The sequence below is a fragment of the Neodiprion pinetum genome, chromosome 6 (genome assembly GCF_021155775.2).
Source record: "Neodiprion pinetum isolate iyNeoPine1 chromosome 6, iyNeoPine1.2, whole genome shotgun sequence".
NCBI classification, from domain to species: Eukaryota; Metazoa; Arthropoda; class Insecta; order Hymenoptera; family Diprionidae; genus Neodiprion; species Neodiprion pinetum.
Genome location: NC_060237.1, coordinates 29,159,339 through 29,186,018, shown reverse-complemented (window position 1 = coordinate 29,186,018; position 26,680 = coordinate 29,159,339). Strand labels below are relative to the sequence as shown.

Here is a 26,680-nt window from a genome sequence, read left to right as displayed (position 1 = left end):
ATATTAGAAACAATTTAGTGCTCTACAGTTGAAAGTATTGATCGACGGATAGGTAGTTCTGAAAACCGCTATAATTCACGAAAATCAGATACCGTTGGTCAAGAATCGATAAGGCGTATTATCAAACACAGGCCACCTCGCGTATGGCGTATGTATGTACATATATAACAGTAAACATTGACGGTATAGCATATAAACGTAGCATCGAATCGACGGTTGAAAAGGAAACGCCTCGGTTCTTGCGCAACGTTTTACCGAGGTACGATCATGAATAATAATAGTAAGAAAAATAGGCATTCCTCAAAGTCGTAGAAAGCGTTAAAGATCGAGCGGCCACACCGAGAGTTTCCCCGTGCGCGCAACGGTGCAGTACGTGTAGTATATTTAAAAAACGTCGCATCGCGTCGCTCTGAGGTTGGCGGCGAATGAAAACAGGAGTGATGGCGCAGCCGCGGGGCGCGGCGTCGCGAAACAACCGGCTGTGGAAAGAGACGCTGATAAGCGCACCGGAGCGCCGTCTAATATCGCATCATTCGTTGGCGGTTGGAGAAATGAAAAGTTGAACTCGGAGCTCGCGATGCAAGAGCACCGGGCGTAAGGTTTGAATCTTGGCGCGCTTCCCCCACTCCTCGCAACTCGCCGACGAACCACGTGACCAAAACAGAGAGTGACGTCAGGCGCAGCAGCAGCGATCGGCCAGCTGCTGCCAGTCCAACATGGCTGACCTGTGAGCGGCGGTGCTAGTAAGGCTCTCTGCTTTGTCCGTCGATTTAGTTTGTTGTGCAATCGTTGTTTTTGAGTTCGGAACCGCTACTATGATATCTTCGATCGTCTCGCGGCTCGTCATGTAAGTACTGGTTAACTGCCTAGTCATTATTCGGTGTAAATAACGGCATGGAAATCGTCTCTGGTTCTGATCGGCTTCGTCGCCATCAAAAATATCACAATGGGTGGTGAAAATACACAACAACATCACCAACACCTAGAGAGCCTGTCGAACGAGATTCTGACGAATCGTCGATCTTCTATCGACGCGGCGCTCAGTCGCCGTTCTTATTACGACCCAAAAATAAACCCGAATTCGAGGCCCCCGGTCGCCGCGCCGTCGGGAAAAACGTCTCGTTGCAGTCAAAATTCAAACCGTCAACCCGTCGGCCGCGCTGTTCGAGTTTCGGTTCGAGTGCGGACGTCAAAAACCGTATCCGAAATCCGCAACCCCGTGTTTTTGGATTTCCGTTTTTCGTTACAACTCCTGCGTTTGAATTCTATCCTTCGTTATACTCGACTCGATTAACGGTATTATTCGCTACGTGGTCGCCAATAACGATTTAACGTCGTAGAAATTCGCCGATTCGATACCCCATGTTTACCCGACCACTTAACACCTTGGCGTTATTTTTTTCCAACTTCGAAATCCGACTTTCCTTTTACGCCCGTAAAATAATCCAAGTTCCATTTATGGCTCTTGAGAATTTCGTGTCTTCATCTTGTACGTGTAACGCAACGTATAGAGAGACGCATAGCCTTTTCACTTATTACTTCTCCGTGTATTCATCGAGTATACCGTACTTTTTATTTCGCTTCTTTCAGCCAGGTGAGATGAAAAAAAATTCTGCACTCACCTTACGTCACATCTACCGATCATTGTCGATTACTCGTTTCTGGCTTTATTTTATTCTCACAGCCGTCGTAGTTTCGATGGGTATTTTTTCAACTTACAATCCTCACGATGTCACCAATTCGTGTGTTTGTACATACAGTTACGAATGTCTGTTGAAATAACCATAATTTATGCGGACGGAATCAATAATATCCGGCAGGAATTACTTTATATATGTACATATATACATTATTCTTTGTATGTGTCGAAGTGATATTTGCATTGTCCCGTTTCATCAATGTGGAATATATAATGTTGTTGGTCGATATATATCACGGTAAATTGATTTCGACACGGTGCTTGGAGACGGGGTGCAAATTGAAGAAAATGCGAGACGTGAAAAGAGATCGAAATTGGAGATGAAACGATATTTTGCAACCGTCGAAAACGAGCCACAATGCGAGCAATATAGAATCTTGAACATTGAGCAAGACTTGTTTGTGCGCAGAAAATGACAAAGAAAGTCAAGACTAATGAATACCTACCTACACACATTGTAGCCTGTACCTACATACACGTAAACGCAACGAGCACGACGTGATTGCGTGACCATTTCCGTTGGGTTTGGCAAGTTTCACAGCATCAGCATCAACAGCAGCAGCTGTAAAGAAGGACAGTGCAGGAGAGAAACCGGTGCATTACGTGTACATGCAACTAGAAACGCATCGTCGAGGGGACAGCCAAAGGAGAAGAAAAGGCAGAAGGGACGAAGAAAAAGGAACACAAAGAAACGCGAATCCTGGGGTTTAAACCGTTTAAATAACCGTCTATGAACCCAGAGGCGAACGATCAGCTGTTGGGAGCGAGATGCGTCACACAATGAGGCTAAAAACGCTTTTTCTTTCTCTCTTTGTCCGTTCGAGGCGTGCATCGCGTGCAACTATCGCTGCTTATCTCGTTGTCATGTCTCGAATCGCTTTTTGCATTATTATTATCTCGCGATTCCCAAGCTCGTGGACTCCTTTTTGGAAATGGTCCTTTACCCAGATTTGGTTGTTGTTAGTCGTGTAGCAGGCGGAGTTTTTTCCTTCCTCAACGAATCGCCAAGGTCGTATGACGTTTCTTTTTCTTTGGTCAGCCGGTTTTCGCAATTTTTTTTCAAATATATATACACCTTTCGCGGTGTTATTAAATCACTCCACTTGACTCAATTAAAATGAATTCGATCTTGTAACGAGGAAAAATTTTAGTCCAGTAACTCGATCCTGCATCGGCGATCAATTTTTATTTCACATACGTGTAAATTCGTTCTACGCATAATAATATCTAGAATTTGGTGTTCAAATACACAAATATTGATTTAAAAATCGTATTTACAGTACAACCCACTATCGCGAAAAATTCAACCCTATTAATTAATAATCGAAACAAATTCGACCGGTTTCTTAACCCAGGCTATTACCAGAGTCTGCGATTGCGAAACCCTTGACCAAATCTATATAGAATTCTATTGGCATTAATTATATCGATGGTTTGGTCGCCTGCCGCAATCGTCTACTTATACGCACGTTACAGAGACGTATAATCTCTGGTGGACAAAGAGAGCTGGCCGTTACGATCAGCATCCGAACGAGGCCCGTCCTTGGCTGAGATCTTATTGCCAGAAGCAGATCGCGAGATTGTTGCATGTAAGCAGCAAGAGTGAGCAGGGATCGCACCGGGTTTGGAGAAGTTGGCTAAGCAGACGTACAAACGTGGCTTGTACGATATTCGCGTCATGATCCAAGGCTACCTTCGCGTCGCAGTTTCTCATACTCTTTATTTATTATTATTGTTATTATTATTGTTATTATTTTGCAATTTGCGTCATCTTTCATTTCTCTGTATATTTTTTTTTTCTTGCTCTTCTATCTAGCTACCTTTGAAGCCCCGAGCGAGTCGCTCGCGCAATCGTAACGCCGATTACCACGCGAGAAACAGAACCGCCGATCTCTCCGTCTCCTTTTAACGCCATGCTCAGCCGCGTTACGACACGCCAGGCACGGGAAAAGAAGAGAGAAAGAAAAAGAGAGAGAGTATACCGTCTAACTCATTTCGGACCGACCACAGCTGCCGTAATTTCATAATCTGCACCGCGATATCCTGCACAAAATATCCTAGGATCCGGGAACGGAACTAGTCGTGATGTCATCTTCTCCCGGAGGGATCGGAATTTACGAACTCGCGAAATTTTTACCGTGGCACAGATTGTTCGGGCTGACGCGGCAGACAATGAAAGTGCGAAAGTGAAATTTAAATCGCGAAAGATTGGCCGTCATTTTTTGAGGAATAGTCTCCGAGACTTGGCCTTTTTCGGAAAGGACTCGAGGCGATAAATGATCCGAGAAATTTTACATCTTAGCGCTAAATTACTTGGTAACGTGCATGTTTCGCAAATTTATGTTCTATATTTTTTCGAGAATAAAATAACCGAAAAATTCGATTACGATATTAATTTTTGCGAAGTATTTTTTTTAATTTAAATGTGTAATACGCTAAGAAAGAAACGATGACAATTCCCGAACAATTTTAATGAAAAAGATACAGTTGCAGAGAATTAGATATTATTGAATTTTGAATTTGAGTAGCCTTATTGTGAGCTGCGTGGGGAAAAAGTCAGGGTATCTGTTTCAAATCCTTTTAAATTTTTTGTTTATATTTCGTCCAACGATCAAGAAAGGAACCATTTCCAATCGCAGTAAAGATACATGTAAAATTTATAACAGACCCGTACGAAGTAAGTCGGTGTATTTCGCATCATTGGACAACCGGAGGAGAGGTTTGCGTGCAAAAAGTGGATTTTCGCGTGTGTGTTTCTCTCGCGAAACTGCGGGCAAGCAGGGTATAGTGTACATTTCGTCCAGGATCTCCTCCTCGTTCGCGTTCCGCGGTTGTTGGATCGATGCCGGGGGTGGCGACTGAAAAGCAGCCGCCCGACGACCCGATGCCACCTCATCTTCTCGTTTTCCCTGGACCCAGCTCCACCTGACGTGACGTCCTCTTTCTCTCGCGGTCGATCGATGCTTCCTTCGCCCCGAAATTTCTATCCTCCCAAGTTTGGAAGAAGAAAGAAATCTACGCGTGTAGATTTCGACATTTTTCAACACTTTTTTATATTTCAAATGCAGAATTGATGTGCAAGTTATTTTTCTTATCTTTCTCAACCAGATTCAAGTTACTCGTATACGCAATTACGCGAATATTTATGAGACTGAAGTTAGTAACGATAATGTATCGAGACGTTGAAACAAAAATCAATATATCGCACCTTTAGAATAACTGAAGAAGTTGACGCTACAAAATCTGAGTTTGTTGATGCTGTATTAACAGTTTACTAAATTTCAAGTAATCCTGAACTTCCTAAACAACGACTTTTTCCAGAGATTCATTATTACAATAATCTTACAAACTTCACCTTGATGAATACTTCTTTTACACGCATTTCCAGGATTTTTTGGGATTATTATTTACAATTGTTTGTTGTATATTTTTATGTGAATATTGTTGTTTCGGTATGGCGCGGATTTCGGAACGGATACATTGATTCAGGTGAAATTTATTGAACCGATTTGATAATTAAGAAAATAAAAAATAAAAATCAAACAACGTGAGCTAGTTTAAACGGAAACAATTGCGAAAAATAAACGACACAAAATTGGACAGCTATACGCAATCCTACCTACATCGACTTCGAGTGTTGAAGTTCATTCATCCCTCTCGCAGGGGCTTCAAGGATCGGGAAAGATTGCAAACCAGTAAATTAAGAACAATCCTTGACATTATTTTTGAGTCTGCAGCCACCTTCCATCTCTAGTTTCAATATACTTCCATCGTTTCTTTTCTTTCTCTTGAATAAAAATTGGGTCAGTCGCTGAAAGAGGAAAAAAGAAATTCATTTTACATCATGCACGCCCTTTTTCATTATATATGTCTAAAAAAAGGAAAGAAAAATAAGTCGGCAAGCAAAGAAAGCTTTGTTTTTTCCGTTCACTTTGAAGAAGATGAAAAAGATGAGAGTAGAAAAATGAGAAATGAGCTGTCGCGGAATCGGAATCCGTTCGATTTTAATTTGACATGTTGCGATTTTGCCGGTCGAGGTTTGCGTCTATTCTTGTCCTCTTTGCCTTGCGCGTATTACTGGCATTAGATATGTATCGGCGATACGCAAAGCCAAGAAGAAATGACCCGATCAGCATAAGAGTCACCGACTCTGGGAGCCACTCGAGTAGAGTTCGTCAGTCGTACGCCTTGTTTGTTGCACTTAACGCTGAGGTCGTGGAACCTTCAGAGTCCTCATCTCTCCCTCTTTCCCTTCATTTTTCTCTTTACATTTTCTCGCGGGCATAACGAGATTCTCTTAACGAAGGCGAAAGTCGGGCTCTCGTGCTTTGATCAATATATGCCTTTCTTTCTCACGTTCTATCTTTCTCTCACGGTAGTTCACTGAGCGCGCTTTATTCCTCTCATCGCAAAATATGGCAAAACATGAGAGATGAAGAATGTTGGTTTTTTTTTCGTGCAAACGAAGCAACAAATACGGCAAGATATTACTGGTTGCAATTTATATTTGAATAATATTGTTTAATCAAAGAGGTTGAAAAGAAATAAAAATATAATACATAATTGCAGAATATCGACGAGAAGATTCGAAAACCTCTTGTTCATAAAATTGTACAAAATTGTGATTAAAATTTGTAGGTACACATTATGTCGCACGTATACACGTAGGAAAACTTGTTAGGTCCTAAAACAATTTAAATTTAGTAACCAGTAATAAATTTTGGCAAGCATTTGACTAGATTTAGTTTTCTGGTAGCTTGATTACTTATCATTACCGTCCATAATATCAATTATCTAAAATGAACTCTATTGAGATCCCGTGGAGTCGGTTTTGTCCTCTCGTGGCTAATTCCATTTGCACGAAGTCTAGAAAGATCTTGATTAAATTTTCATTCAGTTGTTGTCCAAATGCCTGAAATAGTTTTTTTCTTTTTTACCATGTTTCATGTTCAAATTACAAATACTCGTAATTTTTTCACAGTCTAAATTTGCAACATTCTCCAAAATTCACAGCTGTTAGACTTCTTTATACGTATATAAAACTTATGTAACCGTCAATTAGCTGTTAAGAATTCCGTATAATTCGCAAGATCACGAACGACTGCGTCCGATGAGTGACCAGAATCTAAAATGTTTTGTGATTCACAAATAAAAAGCCACGTCGTTGTTTGCTCTAGTAGATTTATCCCAGAGACGGAGGGATTTTCTACCTGCAAACAACTGGGTCGAAAGCAATGCGCCTTCGCCAAAACTGGACCAAGGTCCGGCAACTACTGTTTGATTGTGTGCGTATTCACTTCGTCAAATGACGAAGAAGGACGCGCCGCAGGACTGAAATGACAAAAAAGTTTTGCCACCAACTGTACTTATACCTTGTACACTACAGGGGATAAGTAAATCTCGTGCCCGGATAAATTTTGAAAGTATGTATCCGGCTAGACGTGGGCGTCTAGCGTGTTACGTAGTTACGACTCTGATAACTCGGTCGGTCGACACACGGCATCGAGTCCCAGGCACGCGCCTTGGTTTTCAAGCTTGCGACTCGCTGATGTAACACGGTGTCCGGTGGCCGGGTGGCCGCCTCACCCAGGTAATTATCGAGGTGACCTTAGTCACTACTGCGAAGTCGACGTCAGGCCCAATCAGATTATACGAGCTTTACTTGGGCTTACGCCAGTCTGCAACGCTATGCGTCGACCATGCGACGCTCTTCTTAAACCGCGATACGGAAACGTTCAACGGTATTTTCTGCCTGCGATTGGCGAGGAGTGATTATAGTGAGAGAAAAGGCGGAACGCTTTGTGGACCAGCATGTTTAATCTATAAATGCGCTCAAACATATCGGGATTTGTTCAATATCTGTAGTTTTTAACGATGATTCGTTAGTTGAACCGATTTCAAAGGAATGCTGTTCTCTTTAACGACCATGGAATTGTCCCCCACATTAGTAACCTGTAATCTCTCAAGTTATTCACTTGACCGAAATGACTGTCAATTCAGTTCACGAAGACCAAACACGAAGTTACATCACAATTCGCAAGTCTCGAGAGTAAGTTTCTCTTCCATAAGACTGGTAATTACCAAAACTGCAAGACTTGTTACTCGAATCGACTATAAGGTCCAACAACTGGGTACTGAGCCGTTGACCACGATAACCAGATGGTTTCTTCATCTCGTTTCGGGCTTGAGGAAATCGGTAAATTACGTGCCAAAAAAAAGTGCATCAAAATGAGGAGTGTGAAAATGTTTGAAGCATCGACGTGTACAAGGCCAGACACACGTGCGCGTGAACGACCCTGGATGACCCGGGATGACCCGCGTATGGAGCGAGGGTAGAGATAGTGCCGCGCTTCCATGTCAAACTCCGAGATGCGTTGTAGGAAGAAGAGAAGAGAAGAGAAGAGAAGAGAAGAGAAGAAAAGAGAAGAGAAGAGAAGAGAAGAGAAGAGCGGCGGAGCCAAGCGTTGCTCTGCTCTCCGTTCGCTCCGGGCTTCGCGGCGTCTCCTTTTCTCGTTTAAATATAAATTGGCCCTCTTGAAGTGGCCGGCTCTAGTCTTGGCGTCGCGACGCTAGCGAAACAGACGGACGTCGGCTCGTCGCTCCCAGCAGGTTGCCGGCCGGGTTATCTCCGTTCGCGAAATCCAACAAAACCAGTCACTCTGCCCTGCAGGCGGGAGATTCCGCTTCCCGGTTCACCAATGAACGATTGTTTCGTGACCTTCCGTTGCTACACCTGCCGGTTGATCTTGCAAGCTGAAAATCCCGGCTCAAAATATCATCGGTCAAGTTTTGACGAGTGACCAATCGCGCTGGGGTGGCTGAATCAGGCGTCGGGGATGAGAGACTGATATAGTGCGGGAAAAACCGCTGAGCATCAGAGATTATAATACTTTTGTGCGGCAAGAAGAAGAAGACGAAGAAGAGGAACGCTCGCAGGCGGAGCCTCTGAATATCCACACCCTGCACTCCGTATCGCAGCAGAAAATAAATGATTTAGCTCAAAATTACGGTCGTTCAACCGACTCGGTGTTTCGCGTCCTGCGACTAACCCGCAGCTATATTTAACCCCGCTCACTTCGCTGCTAGTGCCGCTGTTGCTGCTGCTGCTTGCGGAGTTGCGAGACAAAGGAGACCAACTGCCAACCAGGGATGAAAGGAGATACAGAGAGAGAGAGAGAGAGAGAGAAAGAGCCTCGCACTTTTAACAACGTGGAAAAAGCTTGGTGATCGAGTGAAAACCGCTAGTAGATTATACATTTGCAACAGAGCCGCAGTTGCGTTGAACTATTGACTTTTGCAAGCACGCTTCGATTTTCCTTGTCCGAAAGTCCGAGTAGGAGGAAAGAAAACATGTCGTCAAGAGTGAGGCAGGAGATTCGCATCACGGTGTACTTCAACGACGGCGTAGTCGTAATTTACATCTGATTGCAGCTGCCCGCGGTAAAATAGATATTCTATTGTCAGCCGAAGTCGGTGTGAGGACAAAGAAAGATAAATTACTTGTTAACCGTTGACGAAGCCGTTCTTCTCTCAGCGGGTTGAACAAAGCAAAGCCCGGAACTCCTCAGCTCTGACGGAGGAATGGAACCCGGTTCAATCCTCCCAATTTCACCTTCTCACAATCAAAGATCCTCCCCCTGCTCGTTGCTGCACTTCTCCTGGCGGTATCGGCTCGTTAAATTACGACAGTCAATCCTAAGATGTAGTGCGGGCGTCTCGTTAAAAATGGGATACGATTTCTCATTAATTGAAGATCCTCGACCGACGCCGGTTCCGTAGGCAAGTAGAAATTTGCAGCCAAGGTTTGGCGGGGATTGGCGACATTGGCCACGTTGGTGATTATAATTGGAATTCTGAAAAGTTGTGCAGAGGAGCTTCTTCTTCCTCTTCTTCTTCTTCTTCATCGTCACGCCCGGATTACAAACTTTCTGCGAAAGATTCAGAGTGCTGTATAACCACTCCGGACACAAAGGGACATGCCATGGACGAGGAAGAAAAGTGCCATTGATCGTATAGGAAGACAAAAAGGAGTCAGGATCGAGCTGCAGTCGAAGTCTTGTAGACGATTCTGAGTCACTTGGCTATCCATGCACGAACATCAGCGCGATTCTCGCGGCATGGTTCTTTGTGAGCTCTGGAACGTCAACGTGCGCAGGGTCATCGCACCGTCTGGAAGCAACAGTTCATGCTTTTTAATCCATCGGTATCGTTCCTGTCACATTGCAGTTAACGATCGATCGACCCACTGTCGTAATTCAGATCGCAAAACGGTTACGATCCGACTAATTTCAGATCGATTCGGGGGTAATTGACATCCGGAATTCGAATTCCCGCTGCAACACGTGGCCTGGATCCACCCGAAGCTGCTTTGTACACGCCTCCGCGCCGCGTCTCTCCCCCCGTCCTCATCATCCGAGTATAAGAGCTCTTCGGCGAAGCAGCGCCAACTGGAGTCACCAGTTTGTTGCTTGATCTCGACCACGAAAGGTCTTCTGGAAAAGAGTCTCTTTGATCGTTGAAAATACCCACTTGGGATCCCTTCTCCAGCTTTGGTCTCAGTTGCTGAAGGCACCAACGTCGAACGTCTTTCACACCCTGTGAACTGGCCTGAGCACGAGGTGCAGTTACACCGTCACACGTCTTCCGCACGCCTGTCGGTATCGTCAAGGAGAAACAAAGAGGAGGAGAAAAGGCCAAAAGGAGTGCTTTTACCGACCATCGCGACGAACTCTTTTCGGAAAACATTGAACTGAAGAGAAGCAGCCTTCAAGATGACTTGCTTTACTCCGCCAGGACACAGGAACGATCCTGTCATCGTACCGACCGTCGCATACTACACGAGGAACTTTCACACGCCAATTTTTCGCACCGTTACCATCGTCAGCACAGCCTCCGTCGTTTCTCTGCCTTCGCCGATAAAGATTCAGACGAAATAACAAGGGTGTTTATGTGTGATTTTGATTTTTTTTTTACATCTCACCGCATTATTCATATTTGTCTCATGTGGATATCTGGACTTTGGTGTCTGCGGGACGCAGTTGGCTCCTACGGCTTCTGCAGTCGAAACTTTACTGTCGACGTGACGGAACGCGTGCGAGAGTCCATTCAATACTCGCTCTTCGATATATAGGTCAGCCATGTGCTAGTGGCGCCTAAATATAAAATCTGATGAAATTTCTGCTTTTAAAATTCAACCGCGTTATACAACTGTCGAAGAGACCGTGTGACCTGTATGTATACCTATTTCTTGTGCGTGCTCACACGAATTCTCAGACGAGTTTTCGACGTTTATTAACATCATAACATTCTAACGGGATTTCAAAGAGGAACGTATCGACAGATTTAAAGATTGAAAATTGCAACCTACAACTTGGCCTCTAGTGAAACGGTTACGACACTACCGATACAAACACGATCACTGTTGCTAAGTTTCGAAGCCAAATGTCACTACGAGTAATTGAATTTTTACAAACGTTCAAAACTTTGACAGCAATTATTTTTCACCGACACTCGTTCCGATTTATGCGGTTGTCGAAGTTTTTCAAAACTTAGCGCAACATAGTGAAACATAAGATTGTGCCAACGTACTACACATACACACACATATTGAGAATTGAGCAAGATTTTAAGGCGTAGTGGTTAAATGACTCTGTTTTTACAACGAAGGTTATGCGATGCTGCGTCTATTTTGTAGATTTATATAGTTGTAAAGAGGGGCGCTGATGTGTAATTGCGACATGTGTCGCATACGTGCATAAAAATACACGAAACGTCCACGTGTGCACGTGTGTAATCAGCGTAGCTCTCCTCTTCAGCCGTTGCGCTAGGCGTAGTTAAAACGCCGAGATGTATTTACCATGCCAATAAATCGTTCTCCAACGACCTTTTGCTGTTTACGTGTGTACCCAATGTTCACTGTTTACACCTTTCTTCCCCAGATACGTTTACTTTCGTTAGAATTACGTCCTATACTCTTCTGGAGACTATCGAGTGGCTCCTATCCAGATTGGATCTGAAATTGACCCACCGGTCAGTCTTTATCGACTTTCAAGATCATTCGATCTTCACACGTGTTCGTTTCACAACGAAAGTTACTGCTTCCAACTTTCTCACTTTCCTATTTCCAAGTTTTTCACCCTTTGCAGCACTGACGAACGCTGCAACCATGAATCAGGGAGATACTATCCAACGGCTACTCATAAAACAGTCAAATTCCTCGAGTTGAGTTCCAAAGTACACAGACTACTCAGAAGTCGATTAGTCATTGTCACAAATCGCACAGTCCAGTGTCAGTAGGGCGGTATTTATTTGTCCACGTGCCAAGGGAGTTATAAAACTCTTCTGACCCAGTCATGGCACCGATCAGCCCGCGTGGGAGAAGTTGGAATCCGAATAGGATTTTTTTCTCAGGAAAAAGAAGTTACAGAACGATCTGATCATAGCCTCTGCCCCATCGGCGGACAAAGCGGTTCTGGATTTTCGTTGACTCGATGGTCGCGACCTTGGCGCAGATTCTGCAAAACTCCGTGTCGTAAGCTCGTAAGTCTAGGCGTGAGGTTCGGATGCAGAATTCAAACAAACCGTGCGTGGGAGTCGCGCGCGTGTTCATCGTCGTTTTGGACCGACTCCAGCGAGTTTGCACCATCAACCCCGATACCCTGAAGAGGTTTACTCCTTTGGTCATTGAAACCACCACCGTTTCTTCCCCCACCTCCATATTCTACGATGATTTAAAAGGTCGGTGCAGGTTCGTCGGGCACAGTAGACCCGCGTTAAGTGGAGAGTAAACTAGAATAAACTGACGAGCGAGTGACTCGGGACCGATTTAGCCAACATCCTCAGTCAGTACTCGAAAGCAATTTCTCCGTTTGACCAGTGCAAAGAGTCGCGAGATCTGTCGGTTCAGTTTCGGGATCAGTTCACCCAACTGAAGAATAGATTTTAACAACCGCTTATTCGAGAAAAGAAATAACGTCGCCATGATTTTACTCTACGACGTTGAGGAGGAGGTCTTTTACGTGATTTGTCCGAAGGACAGCGACAAGTACGTGATAGTTTTCAAGATCTAGATCGGCTGAACGATGAGTGCGGTGCTCGGTGCCTACTCTAACAGCATAAATACCTGGGAGAAAATTAGGAGATTGTTAATGATCAATTTGTCGGATGTGCGTTAGTAATTACGAAATGAGGGAACGCAGAATCAGGACCGGCGACTGCACCACGATTGGTTGTTGCATTCTTGGTTGTGAGACTCTGTTTCTGGATCCCCACGGTTTCCCGATTGGCGCTGATCATTGAATATTGAAGATGATTAACGAGCTGGAATTGATCTCCATTTCGCATCATCGGGAGTTGATCATCACAGACGTTGACCTGCACGACGGTTCAGAGATGACATCTTCTTCAAGGCGCAATAAAAACACCGCGTCTTCCATTGTCCCGGAGATTCATACGAACCGGGTTTCACGCTGTTTCCCACCCGGAAGGTAACTAATTAATTAACCCTCCACCTTGTGTACCTACTCAGCGAGGTGTAAAGCCCGCGGGTTTCGCGATGGTCGCGAGGCCATTTCCGCCCCTCGTCAACCCCGTGGTTTCCTCTACCGAAATAGAAGGAAACCGGAGAAGTGTCAACCCTGAAAAAGGGCTCCCGACCCCAGGGAAACGGTCTCCTCCACCCTACCAACGCGGTCCTAATCTCAACTGGACCAGTCTTCTTTTCTAGTCCAACCGCAAGCTAGAAACTCGGTCCTGACCAAACCTTGGTTCACTCTGCCGATGCGCAGTGCCATGCAATGCGTGACATTGAAAACAATCATCATCGCGTTACCTGCACCGGACATAATTATCCCTGCCAATTGTCGACGGACCGACGAATGGACGGATGGACGGCTGGCTCTGTTCTCTCCAGTCCCATCCTGCCAGTCGTTTCGTTGTTCGCAGTTCGGGCGATTCCGACTACTCTCCGTGCTTTCGCTCGGTCGAGCTGAGATAAGCGAAAATCCGAAAATAGAGTTTCTTCGCACACAAGATCACGAGGAGCGTTGCTTTGCGCTGCTGCTGCACTAACGTTGCAGAGCAGAGTTTAGGCGCTGGTTTAACCAGCTGCAGTCTCTCGTCTGAAGTCGGTCTCGTTGCGTTGCCTGCCGCGCGTTTCTATAATCGGAGATATTTATCCCGTCGCGTTTGAGATGAAGATCTCCTCCGCATCGTCTGTTCTGGATTAGTCCAAAAGGCTCTCGCCGATCTTTGGACTCAGGCATGCGTCTCAATTGGGAGGGAAAACATGGGGTCGGTACGATTTTGCTAACCGAGGTGAAACTGCTGTCTAATAAAATTATGTTAACGAAAGAAAGACGTTGTACCGAGCATCGGGGTTTTTGAATTAAAGCACAGATCTCGCTCCGAAGCTGACGGTGTGAAATAATCTGACGGCATGGAAGACGACGACAAACTGGCTCTTGCCAGCGGACAGATCGACGCCGATATAAGGATGATGGCGAACCGATTGAACGTTTTGAAAATGTTGAACGGAAATAGACTCGCTCGGGTTCGGGACTCGATCGAGAAATTACCCATAAAGCTGACCCTCGGCAACATCGGGATCTTCACGGTCTCACTCGCCGCCATGATGCCTCGATCCTTCACTTACATTATCGTGTATCCGATTTTCAGATTGGTATTCGGCACCCTTTACCCGGCCTACGCGTCCTACAAAGCTGTTCGCACGAAGAACGTCAAAGAATACGTGAGTCGCATCAACCCCGCATCTTGGCCAAACGAGACCGGGATAAATCTAATATCCTCTACTTTCAGGTGAAATGGATGATGTACTGGATAGTATTCGCGCTGTTCACGTGCGCCGAAACCTTCACCGACGTCTTCCTTAGCTTCTGGTGAGTTGGGTAGTGACATGTGATTGAAAAACGCCGAGTGCATTGACGACTCGATTAACCTTTTCCCGAATAGATGGTAGAGCCTCGTTTTGTCAAAATTATCACGAAACAAAGAAAGTTCTTTGAAATAGTCATTGAAAACCCATGACCATGAATCGTTTTTCACACCTTGGTACACTCGAAAATTATCTAAATGTCACGTCGAGCTTGAAATACTTCAAATTATTAGTGAAACAGCTTGCACGAATCCGCGATAAACTTTTCCATGTTACTGTGTGAATTCCCGAGGAATGACGATCTTCGAACTTTCTCTCCCTCTTTGAACCCCGCAGCTGTTCGTTCGGCAAACTTGGGGAAAATTCCAACGGTCTAATTACAGCATGTGGAATAGATATCGGCTTACGCGTCGCGCACTTTGCGGGATGCCGTCTCCCGTTTCCGGCCCTACGTGGTTCCAGATTTCTCTCTCTCTCTCTCTCTTTCTATTCACTCCGCGTTGCTCAGCATACATCGGCTACACGCATTTTCATCCTATAAGAAAATTTCTATCGATTTCGTGCGTCGCCACGAATAATATGATCGACTCTTCATTTCCGATGCCTGCAGGTTTCCCTTCTACTACGAGATAAAAATCGTCCTTGTCCTCTGGCTACTCAGCCCGGCGACCAAGGGATCCAGCATCCTCTATCGTCGGTTTGTTCATCCCGCTCTCAGCCGACGAGAGGCAGAAATTGACGAGGCTTTGGCCCGCGCCACCGAGCAGGGTTACACTGCAGTTTTGCACCTCGGATCAAGGGGTGTAAACTACGCTACCACCGTTTTGATGCAGACCGCCATCAAGGTAAGTGACGAGAACCCTGATCGTCCGAGTGGGTTGAAAAATGATAAAGAAGTTAATCGACGACGGATCTAATATGTGTTCCGTTAAAAAAAAAAAAAAAAACTCCGGAAAATCCATCGAAGTATCGACAAGCCGCGAGGTCTTCGTCAACGCGTCAGAGAACTTGCCGTTTTTTGCTTTTTTACCTGCAGGTTACATAGCCTTTGTACAGCGACACTGTGTACGTTTCTCGGATTCTGAATGTCTGCCAAGTTTTGGACATCTGGGAATTACCGTTGCTCCGATACGCACTGTCTCGAATCGTTTTAGTTGATTTTTCTTTCCTTTTTTTTTCAATTTAAAAAAATCTTGCACAACGAGGCTTACACTCATTTATTTTTGTATCATTCTGTGAACGGGTGGAAAGTAATTATCATGTGGATTATGGTTGTCATGTTAAAAAAAAATGTCGAACTATGCAAAGCAATATTTATCGTTTAGTTTGTGACAAATCGTTGCAGATATACACACTCAGTGGGCGTTTCTTTCGTATGTTTTTCAACGTAAGGATTCTTATTTTTTTCCCCCGTTGTTTGTCGGAACTTGAACCGTAGTACGAAAATAGACTGCTTATTTACAATCTTCAGACTTTTTTTTTACTGTTTGGTACATATATAAGAGGATTGTGAGTGACTTTTAATTTATTTTTTTTCTCTTCGCGGTACGTTTTAACGGTGGGATCAAAAATAGGTCTGCAAACGCGTGAAACTCGTGCTGAGAAAGTTTAAGCTTTATAGAAATAGTAAATTTGAAAATTCAAAAAAGATAAAATATTCGTGAATGCATAGGTTTTGGAATCTTCTTTATTTCGCTACCGTAGTTACCGAATGAAATTAAACTGGCAGAAAAACTGGCAGAAAAACGAGCCAATAATAGGTATTCGATTCTGCAGGAACGATTGTTTTGATTTTATTTCTTTATGATTATTCAACTTGATTTCTAAATGTACATACGCATAAATGTATACTGACGAAATAACGTTTATTTAACAACGTCGATGAGCAATTGCATATAACTGCTTGTTAAAACTAACTTATTATTTACGTTTTACTGATTATATAATTTAGTTCTTTCCGCTCGTTCCCTCTTACTGCACACTCTGAGTTTCTTTCTATTTCTTTGTTTTTCTCACGATTCCCAATTAATCCTAACAAACAGGCGTTGCATTCTAACGAACAGAACTTTCCCAACGTGGTACCCAGCACACCGAGTCTCCTCCCAGCAGCCAGCCAATCAGACTCGGCGATTTCTAGCTTAGCCAACCCGAGAAGAACTTCGAGGGAGAATGCGAACGAAGACAGCCCGGACGGCTCGTCCCTCTTGCTTCGAAGACGCGTTAGAAGCGAATCGACACCCGCTTCTTTTTACGACTCGACACCTCCGGGCTTCGAGCCTGACATCCGCGAGGTGACGACCGACGACGACGACGACGACGACGATGCGTCGATGGAACTTCGACGGGAGTTGAAAATATCCCCCGACAACGAGAAGCCCAAGAGGGGAAAGACCGAGAGGATGCAGACCAGGGCGAAGACGAGGACTCGCAGGGAAAGGAGCCAGAAGCCTCATCTTCACTCGATCGAACCCGAATTCAGCGACGAGATTGATCTCGACTGACGTGAATGAGACTGCGGATCGCTAATTCGCGACGGGTTAACGAGACTCAAAGACTGTAGGAGCGGTTTGGTTGTTTTTTTGTTTTTTTTCCTCGTCTCTCTAATTTTTTTTTTTCCTACACATTTTTGCTTATTCTTGTTTATAATCGTGAAATTAATTTTGCTCGTCTCGCGAATTGAGACTAGTGATTGTCAAGACGGTATCGAGAACGTCGTTAAATTGATCTTTGATTGTTACAATTTATTACACGTGTCAATCAGTATATTTGCAAACGTCACGACATCCGCAATTTATAGTGACGGAGGTTTAATATCGGTTGTACACGCATTCGCAACATGCGAGATTTTTCATAGTGCTAAAATTTAAGAATCGTTTGTCTCTCAAAGGTACGCAAAAAAATTGATCGTCAATTTCTTGCGGCTCGATGACGATTTTAGAATTCTTTTCGGTTCTGTTTATTTATTTTGTATTTTTTTTTTTGTTCGTTTTCTTTTTTTATCTCGACGTTGCGAAATCTATATAGAACGAATTATCGCGGTACAACATTTCAACCTGCGGATGAGTACCCATGTATAGTTTAGCGAAATTAAAAAGTAAACCACGAGAATCTCGCAGTCTGGTCTGAAAGTTGGATTACTAGAGAAACATAAAATATATTGTTTGCAGAATTTGTTCGTTTTTACTTTATGCGATGAAGAAAATTGATGCTGCGTTTTGCAAGTTTTAAGTTGCTGCTACTATGGATATTACAAATATTTGTACACACGTCACTGATGAGCGTTGCGGTTTTATGATTATATACATTTTATTCGTTGCCTCTAAAAACGATCCAGTCGACGTTTCTCACAATCGACTATAAACGTCGATCAGTTGATGACAACGTCACGGTGCGCATTGCTTTTTATTTATTTTATTTAATTTTTTTTTGTTATTTTTTGGCCTGACAAATTTGCTGCGAAAAACCAGTCAAATTGCACCTCTTGTATTTGGGATTGAGGAGAAGAATTTTACCGTTGATAAAGGAAAACTTGTAACAATCAATCTCGTTTTGCGAATGGATCTTTGACTCTAAAGGTGCAAAAATGATTAGTGTTAATTTTTACGATAGAAAAACTACGCAACCGGTCGTTTGTCACAACGTAATCCCTCATGCTGCCATATGTAGAATTTCTGTTTGGATGTGTTTCACATTTTTCGTAGGGTTCTTCTGTAGTTTAACGAGCCCTCTGTGTACCAATCCGAGGATTCATTGCACAGCCTTATTTTTTATCGTGTCTGGCACACTACAATTCATATGCAGAGAGGTTTGTCAATTGTTGTTTATTCATCGTATTGTTATACGAGTACATGAATATTTAAGACTGTGTGATACAAATTGAGTATACTTATATCTATGTTCTAAGTTTATAAGTGATAATACCGGTTACCGAATATACATTAAATATATACATGGTGCCTTTGAATCATTGAAAGATAGATGAAAACTAGATGAAGAATAAGATGTTTTATTTATTTCCATAATATAAATCGTGTAGGAGGTATATATCATACACGTAAATTTCACAGCTTAAAAGCCTTGTAGAATATTGTAGCTAATAAGTTAATTTCACATATATATATATATACATTATACACATATACTACTCCAAAGATCCTCGAAATTACAAGTTTTTTAAATAAAATTTTTTATCTTATACACCTATGTTGCTGCAAATGTCTATAATTTTTTCATCAGTTTCTTCGTTATGTTCCCTTCATTTACGTTTATTTTTACAAATTAATTTTTACACGCGTACGCCGAGTTGTTTAATTCATCCCCTTCGCCTTATATATCACTGCTTTTCCCGCTCCCTTACTATTACCGTTGTCTTATTATTATTATAGTTATTACTATTATTATTATTATTATTATTTTTATTACTATTATTAGTATTTTCTAACCTTGCGTACATTTGTCGCTGAAATATTACACGTAACAGTTCGCATTAAAAAACAAAAACAAATAATCAATGTCTAATCAAACACCTTGAAGCTTCTCTCAGATCTAGTTTACGGCTGTTATGCGAACGCAAGTAAAAGTACTAAGTTTATGCAAACCACTAAGTTTCTGTGCTTGCCATCGGTATGTAATATTATTATATATCTGCATATATAACAGTGCTTCTTAGGATCGAAAGATACATACCGCAGAATCCTCGTGAAATGGAATCGATATGTGTGAGGTATTTTCGTTTCGATTCAATCAGCCATCAATGCTTCAAATTTATAATCGAAAAACTCCAAATTTTCAGAATGATATTCTTACGACGAATTTGATAATGCCATAGTGTAAATAAATATCTAAAGAAGAACGCGAAAGTAAAATTTGGCGTTTAAGGCTGGTCGAGTCGAGTTTAAATGCTCCGTATTATACAGGATCCTGAATTGGTGTCGGCTAATAGGAAATAAACAAAAACAATTAACAAATATTTCAACTTGGTAAGATGAGATCACTTCAAATAAAATGCTGAAAAAGCTGCAAATCCGTGGCTCACCTGTGGCAGGAGATCGAAATCTCACCGTTGTATCATTGTGATAATTTACAGGGTGGCGGAGGCCTGGTACAACAGCTGAAGAAGAGCTACAGCCTGAGCGATTTGACGGGTGAAAAGGAGGACGAGAACCGAAACACGCCTGACATGCGGGACGAGATAGATATGCAAGGTTCGTCGTCAAGTTCGATGGGGAGTTGAAATGTAGAAAGATCAGGCGCCGAAGTAGAACTGTCTCTATGTAGAATTTTCAAAGAAATGAAAACCTTTTTCGTAAAACGTAAAAATGTCAAAGTGTCACAGGAAGCCAAAACGTGGAACCGTCGTAGTCTCGATAATTCTATATTTTGGTTCTCAACACTTTACCGTTCTAGATTTAAAAATTCCACCTGTGATAGAGACGTTCACGTTTTTGGAAATTCACCGTTTGTGTACCCTTCGCGTTTCTGGTATTTCTACATTTTCACACCTCCGCTGTTCAAGCTTACAAGCCGGCTATCCCTTTTCATCATTAAAATGAAAACCATTTAAAGCTCATAACACATGTGAATAAAGTCGAATAACTAACGGTGTTGAATGATCTACAGTAGAACCTCGCCGCAGAGAGAACGTCGGGAGAAGGGGGTACAGCCCTCGCCGTACCCAGTCAGGCAGCAATCGAGTCGATATGTACTTCTCCGAGGTCGACGTCGACGTCAGACAACCCAGGCCTCGGGAACCAGTAGCTAGTTTATCGTACGTCAAACGCCGTCACTCACCTAAAATTTGAAAGAATTTTCGTCTGTCGACTGGGCCATTTTTATCGTCACGCTGTTTAACAATTATGCAATTTGACGGAATTCGACGTTTTGGTTCAGATTTTTCGATCTGACTCGTTGGAAATTTTTAACCAGCCAGACGTGATAAAGTTGGCAGAGAAAATTCCGTGAACAAAGACTTAAGGATCTAATAGACAAATGAGGCGTGTCGTCTGATTTGAAAACTTGAGGAAAAAGAAAAAAAAACTTCTCCAGCGATGTTTCTTGACGTTAGAATCGGATCAAAAGCAACGGAGTTTAATCTCTTGGACTTTTGAATAATGAAACCTGCTTATAAAAATGTTCATATCTTATCTAGTGTGTTATTCGAATTTGCTCAAACTTATATGACGCTGAAGATTTTTGAAACCGTTTCTTTTCTCTTCCTTCTGGATCCGACGACACGGCTCATTCGTCCTTATAAACGATCCTCCATGTTTGTGCAGGAGTGCTAATCAGAATTCCCTCATTTCGTCTCTCTTCATCCCCCCCTCCACGCTTTCTTCCCTTGAAATGTTACAGCAATATTAGGTCGTCCGACGATATATCCAGCGGATACAGCAGCGGGGAAGCTCTGCACTCCAATCGTGCCGGTTCCCAGGTCGAACCGTTGGTCAGGACGTCGAGCGTCGGCGCAAGGACTCGCCCAAAGCCAAGGTCAACCACGAAGAAGACTCCCGAGGTCAGTATAGTAAGAAAATCGGAAAAGCCGGAGGCGCACTTTCGCTAATTAGAATTTTTACAATCGTTATAGTCGGTTTTTCGTTACCTCGAAACATTCCGCAGTATAATAAATTGACGAGTTGCGATTGAAATTAAAAAAGATGAGCCGAACTGAAATGAATGTATCGTTAAAAGTTGGTGAAAAAAAAAAAACAATGAGTTCGCTCCTCATTTTCTCTTGATTCTCAAAAGCTCACGTTGATCGCGGTATGAATATTGAAGTTCATACACCGGTGCAAAAATTGTCATTAACGAAGATATTCCAGAAGTTTAATGAGAAAATTTTGTCGTGCAATTTAAAGGAGAGCGACGAAGAGGCGAGCGACTCGTTCCCAGCACTGTTTTATCCGGGAATCCCTTTTCCCATTCCACCCTCCCAAGCCCTCGAGCTTTTTCTGGCGCTATCGCACGCCAGTGAAATAAATGGCGTCGATTACGGTTCTCTTATCGGTACCAAGAGCCGCGTCCGCGTCTTGGAATCGGCCGAAATCGTCGGCTGCAATAACCGTGAGGACGAATCCTCGTCGAAGGAGTCGAGTCCCGAGTTCCTGGACTCGATTTCCGGCGATCCGTTTCCGGACGCGACTATCAGAGCCGAGCCGGAGAAGATCGGCATCGATGTTCAGAAAATAACCACCGAGATTTGTCAGAGTAAATTCGATGAGCTTCGGGCACTGCTAAACGGCGCTACGAGGGCCGTCCAAGGCCTCGACGAACCCTCGAAAAACTCTCTCTCACCGCCCTCGGGATCTCCCCGTGTTTCCAGAAGCAGTTCGGACTCTTGCGACAGGGCCGGAAGATACAACAAAAAAAGGGCGCCCCTCGTACCGGCTGCCAAGAGCGAAGAGAACCTCGAGCAGGTCCAACCCGAGTCGGCCCTGAAGGCACGGCTGGTGATAAAGACCGGGACCGTCCGGACCTTGGCTTGCGTCGATACCCCGAAGGAGGTCTTCGTCTCCCACGGGAAGAAGTCGAAGGCCGCGAAGACGAAGGAGGGGCTGTCTAGGCTGCTCACCATCCCGAAGACCATATTCCACACCGCGTTTCATCACAAGGACGACGATCCTGGTTGTCCGAGTCGCTCCAGGGGTGGCAGCAGATCGGGATCGAGGTCCCGGTCGGTCAGCAGAGGGTCGAGGGGCTCGGAGGGCGGCGACGAAGCGACCTCGACGTCGGTCTCGAGGCCCGTCGACGTTCAGACCGCGCTGCTCAATGTCGCCCTGGACTCGAAGGCTCAGACTTACATCGATCTTAGATCCGGAAGCGTCGACAGCTATCCTTCCGATGAATCGAAGAGCGAGGATCAGGATAGGACAGCGTACGAACGCGGGGAGTATGAGGAAAAGATGCGAGCAGAGCGAAAGGATCCTGCCGAAGAGGACGAGGGGACGAACTTTGATACGGAGCAGGATAAGACGCGAATCACCCTCGGAGAGCCGTCTCATTTGCCGATTCGCGGTGCTAGGAAGTACCTCGATAGCATTGATTAAGAAGCGATTTTTTTTTACCCCGGGGTTGTAGGATTGAAAATTCTACGAAATCGTATTCTTTTTTTATTTTATAATCAAGTGTTTTCAGAGCGACAGTAATTAGGATTAAATTATAGCAATTGATTCAAACCAAATTCGAAAATACTAATCAGCGCACAAGTTGAATTTTTTATCTTTTACAGAATCGATCGCAGTTTTTCAACTCTTTTTTTCTTTCTTTCGAACCTACAATATCGGTAAAAATCGGAATGGAAGTATAGAAAAAAATTGCCAAAATTGTTTATATTTTTCCACAATGATCGTCCGGCCTCGAGCTCGAAGTCATATTCTTTTCTTGAAACTCTATCCTGCTTCAATCTATCCTAACATACTGCGTATATGCTCGCCTCTGTGGATCGCCAAACCTAGCTGGAAAGGGAGTTGAAGAACGAAGGATGTGGTTACATTAAACACGTACGCATAATGGACATTAATGTAATGGATATTTCGATATCAACTAACGATCCTTGCCGTATTGCGATTCGTCTAATAATTGTTTGTAATACGTGTTTCGCAGTGGAATACCTCGTACCCACCCCTAATTTTATACACGTAACAGTGAGATTAGTAATGATAATAATATACCATTACCTAACCGCGCATTCAGAGTTGAATTCACCCACCAGTTTTTATTCTCCAAATTTCAGTTTGAAATTATTTATTTATTATTGTTATTATTATTATTATTATTATTATTATTATTATTATTATTTTGTCGCTGATTTTGTGCACCGAATTTACGTAAATTAACTTTCTTTGTACATGATAATATAACAGTACCCCGATGTACAGATTGAGATTTGATGTGATTAATACAAAGTGCCAGCGTTACAGATTTTAACGAATGATGCCTTTAGGTTTGTTGGATTTAATCGGAAGATTTTCATGTCACTTGAATATCCCTATTTGTTGCAGGAAAAGTGAAAAGTGGGAAGTTTGAAGGATCGTGTGTATTGTGAAAAGAGAGAAAAATCACGTGTACAAATATTTATCGCTTGAGCGCAGAAATTTTTGATAAAATGTTACGTCTATTGCCTGCCATATTCGTACACGCGAGTCAGGTTTGTTTGTGTTGAATAACATAACACACGCTAAATGAATTGATCGCCATTATCTGCAAGTAGCATATTAAACAATATCGAAACCTGCGTTGTTCCTCTATTATTTTTCCATTTTTTTTTCCACTATTCTTGTATAGGATTAGGTTTTATACAGCTTTGAAGATATTTCCGGCGTTTTGATTCTACTCGTTGTTTTTTCTACTTTCAGATAACAAGCTTCGCAACATTACCTCGCACCAAAAAGCCCGGGAAAAAAAAGGTCCAATGAAACTTGCCAGCTGCTGACCGCATCAACGAGTTAGACTGAATATTGAAAATTTCGTCGCGACGATTTTTGACGCAAATAACCTCCTTCGCTTAACTGCTAAGCTGGTAAAAAAACATCAGTCTGATGGTCAGCAGCGACCCCCATGCATTATAAATGACGAAAAAATTATCTTATACTTTGCGAATTGTGCGATCATCGTTTGGTACCATTATACACCTTGCCAGCTGCGTAACGCCGCCACTATCGCTTCGATTTGCTGTGAAATCTAAGGCGAATCGTTACTACTAATTTTCGGAAATTTCTTCTTGATCGTTAAAAAATTTTACGAAAATTCGTGCAAACTTCCTGGCCACGCAAAATCACGCACATTACGCCGTTTGTACTCATTGAAATGTTTGTTTTTCTCTACGTCATTTACTTCCTTGCTTTTTTCATGCATTTTATTAGCTTTCTCCTCTATGGAACAATTATCTCGGAAAAAACTCGGAATTACGTCACATGCATAAAACATGACCTATGAGGATATACCTATATGATTTATTACGCACTGTAGAATTTTTTTGAGAGTGAACAATTGAACTTATTTTATTTCGGAATATCTTTAAAATTTGGATTTTTTTGGTAGATTTTAGTCATGCATATTTCACGTTCTGCTAATCAACGCGTGTGATATTGTAATGTGTTAGGTACGTCAGTACGATATTCATATTCCATACATGACAAATACCTTATTTACCTATACATATGTATATCAATTGGTTGAATAATTCTATGATTGCAGAGGTAACGATTGATTCCTATTGTGATAAATAAATATAGTGCATACCTGTGCGCAGGTATATAGATATTTTAAACGGTCGTTAATTCAAAGAATCTGGAAAATGTGGAACATCCTACTACGTATTGAACTCTAGTCAAAAAGGTCTTTAAACGAGATAATCTAGTGATCAGTTTGATATAGTTAAACTATACACATAAATTGTGCCACGTAATTTAGGTAGTATTCATTGAATTACTGCTATAACAGTAATTATTATTATATGCAGAAACTGAGCTGTTTTCCACGTATTCTTTGGTTGCTAATACGTGTGTATACCGATTGCATTATCTTCTCGTTATAACATGCTCAGGTGCAAAAAGAGGCTAATCCGCACTCTATCTTATAAATATGTTCTCGATTCTTGCCAACAAATTTTTATAATAAAAAAGTTTTTTGAATTACGCATATCCATCAGATGCGATTATGTTTAGGTTGACGATTATTTACCTTGTTTGATGTTCCACCAATAATTTGGGTGAAAAGGGTTGAAAATCAGTCTTAGATGTATAATATGAAGTGTTTGATATTCTGCGATATAATGTTTTGAGGCTGATTTATAATATCGCGGAAACTTGCCGTTTCTTATCGAATGTGGGTACGGATTTTTTTACTAATCTGTGAATAATAATCATTGTATAGCGTGATATACTTTTACTATTCGACTGTTTTATGACAATTTTCGCGTTAGCAAATGACTAGACTTGTTTCGAATTATACTTACGTATAAGTCCCTATATGTATACTCCCTCTCTCCCTCGTATTAACGATGATTAATTTATTTGGCGCCTTGATTGAAGAGCTGGGCGATATCAATGTCGATACACGATACATATTATATCTATGCATAGCTATAACTTTGCGCGGAATTGACAGAGCGTGCAGCATCATTATTGCGAATTATATTATAGATGATTTATTTAATAATGTTGAATCAATTTTTCATATAGTTTATATTATACTAGTACATATTCGTTTTATCTTATTGTAATTACTAATTGAATAGGTGTAGCATAAATTTCGCCATGTAGCAGGGGCTTGGCTAACATTAACGGCGTACGAGGCCAATCAGCAAGCTTTACGCTCGAAACGAGTCAACGTAATCCAATTAAAAACTCGCTACAACGACTATAAATTCTTTGCGACGAGTTGACCATTTTGACATTTCCTTGGCTGTAATTCACAAGTATTTATGTATGATGTAAACTTTTCGTATTCACTTAGTACATGATGTAAATAATGTTCTTCAACATTGTAAATGAAAGGCGATAGGCTCAATCTGAAGAGCAGTGTACCGCGTAAAAAGAGCTTACGGTACAAGATATAAGAGAATAATGTTTACTTACAATGTTACTCTAAAATCGTGTTCTTTTTTTATTCGAATCGTATGTTGTGAAATCTCTTATATCTACCTAGTAACAATTGTAATTGTATGACTAAGTATTACCATTACACATAATATCGTGGTGCTGTGCAAGAATTACAATTCGTTTTATACACATGCCGATGAAAATTAGCCAATTTAACAAACGGCATCGCTGCTGAAAGAATTGTTTGACCGTATCGTGCGAAACCATATTATATTTATCTACATCGCATGATTGACGTCTGTGTTGATTAATCGTGGAATCCAGTAAAGTAAAACAAATTGATCGATTGAAAAATTCTTATGATGTGAGATTGAAATTGAAAGAAATTTAAGTCAATTTTGATGGGTTCTATTCCGAGATCTTGTAAATTACTATTGCTCAACTTGTTTAAGCTTGCAGAGTGCTCGATCGAAAATCAAAATTCTCCTTCAACGTATTTACGGCTGACAGAAATTATCGATCATTGATTAATAAAAACAATGCTACTCTTTA

General features: G+C 42.3%; 1 protein-coding gene and 1 long non-coding RNA gene across 11 annotated transcripts; one reads left to right on the top strand and one right to left on the bottom strand.

Moving 5' to 3' along the window:
* The first annotated feature begins 578 nt into the window (after positions 1 to 578).
* On the top strand, positions 579 to 26,680 carry LOC124222493 (uncharacterized). Of its 10 annotated transcripts, none has more exons than XM_046633513.2 (10): positions 579 to 847; positions 14,096 to 14,447; positions 14,516 to 14,595; positions 15,202 to 15,436; positions 19,678 to 19,795; positions 20,211 to 20,358; positions 20,943 to 21,102; positions 21,446 to 23,086; positions 23,588 to 23,733; positions 23,942 to 26,680. In XM_046633513.2, exons 2-8 carry the CDS (start codon positions 14,136 to 14,138, stop codon positions 22,631 to 22,633), a joined length of 2,241 nt encoding a protein of 746 aa, XP_046489469.1. In that variant the 5' UTR covers positions 579 to 847; positions 14,096 to 14,135; the 3' UTR covers positions 22,634 to 23,086; positions 23,588 to 23,733; positions 23,942 to 26,680. The 10 variants fall into 10 exon arrangements, with proteins under 10 accessions (XP_046489469.1, XP_046489467.1, XP_046489475.1 ...); XM_046633511.2 differs by having other exon boundaries at positions 14,091 to 14,447; XM_046633519.2 differs by having other exon boundaries at positions 590 to 847; positions 14,375 to 14,447.
* On the bottom strand, positions 4,323 to 10,746 carry LOC124222495 (uncharacterized). The gene is made up of 3 exons (XR_006884020.2): positions 10,680 to 10,746; positions 5,319 to 5,510; positions 4,323 to 4,714 (listed from the first exon to the last, which is right to left on the bottom strand). It is a non-coding gene; the product is annotated as an uncharacterized lncRNA (long non-coding RNA).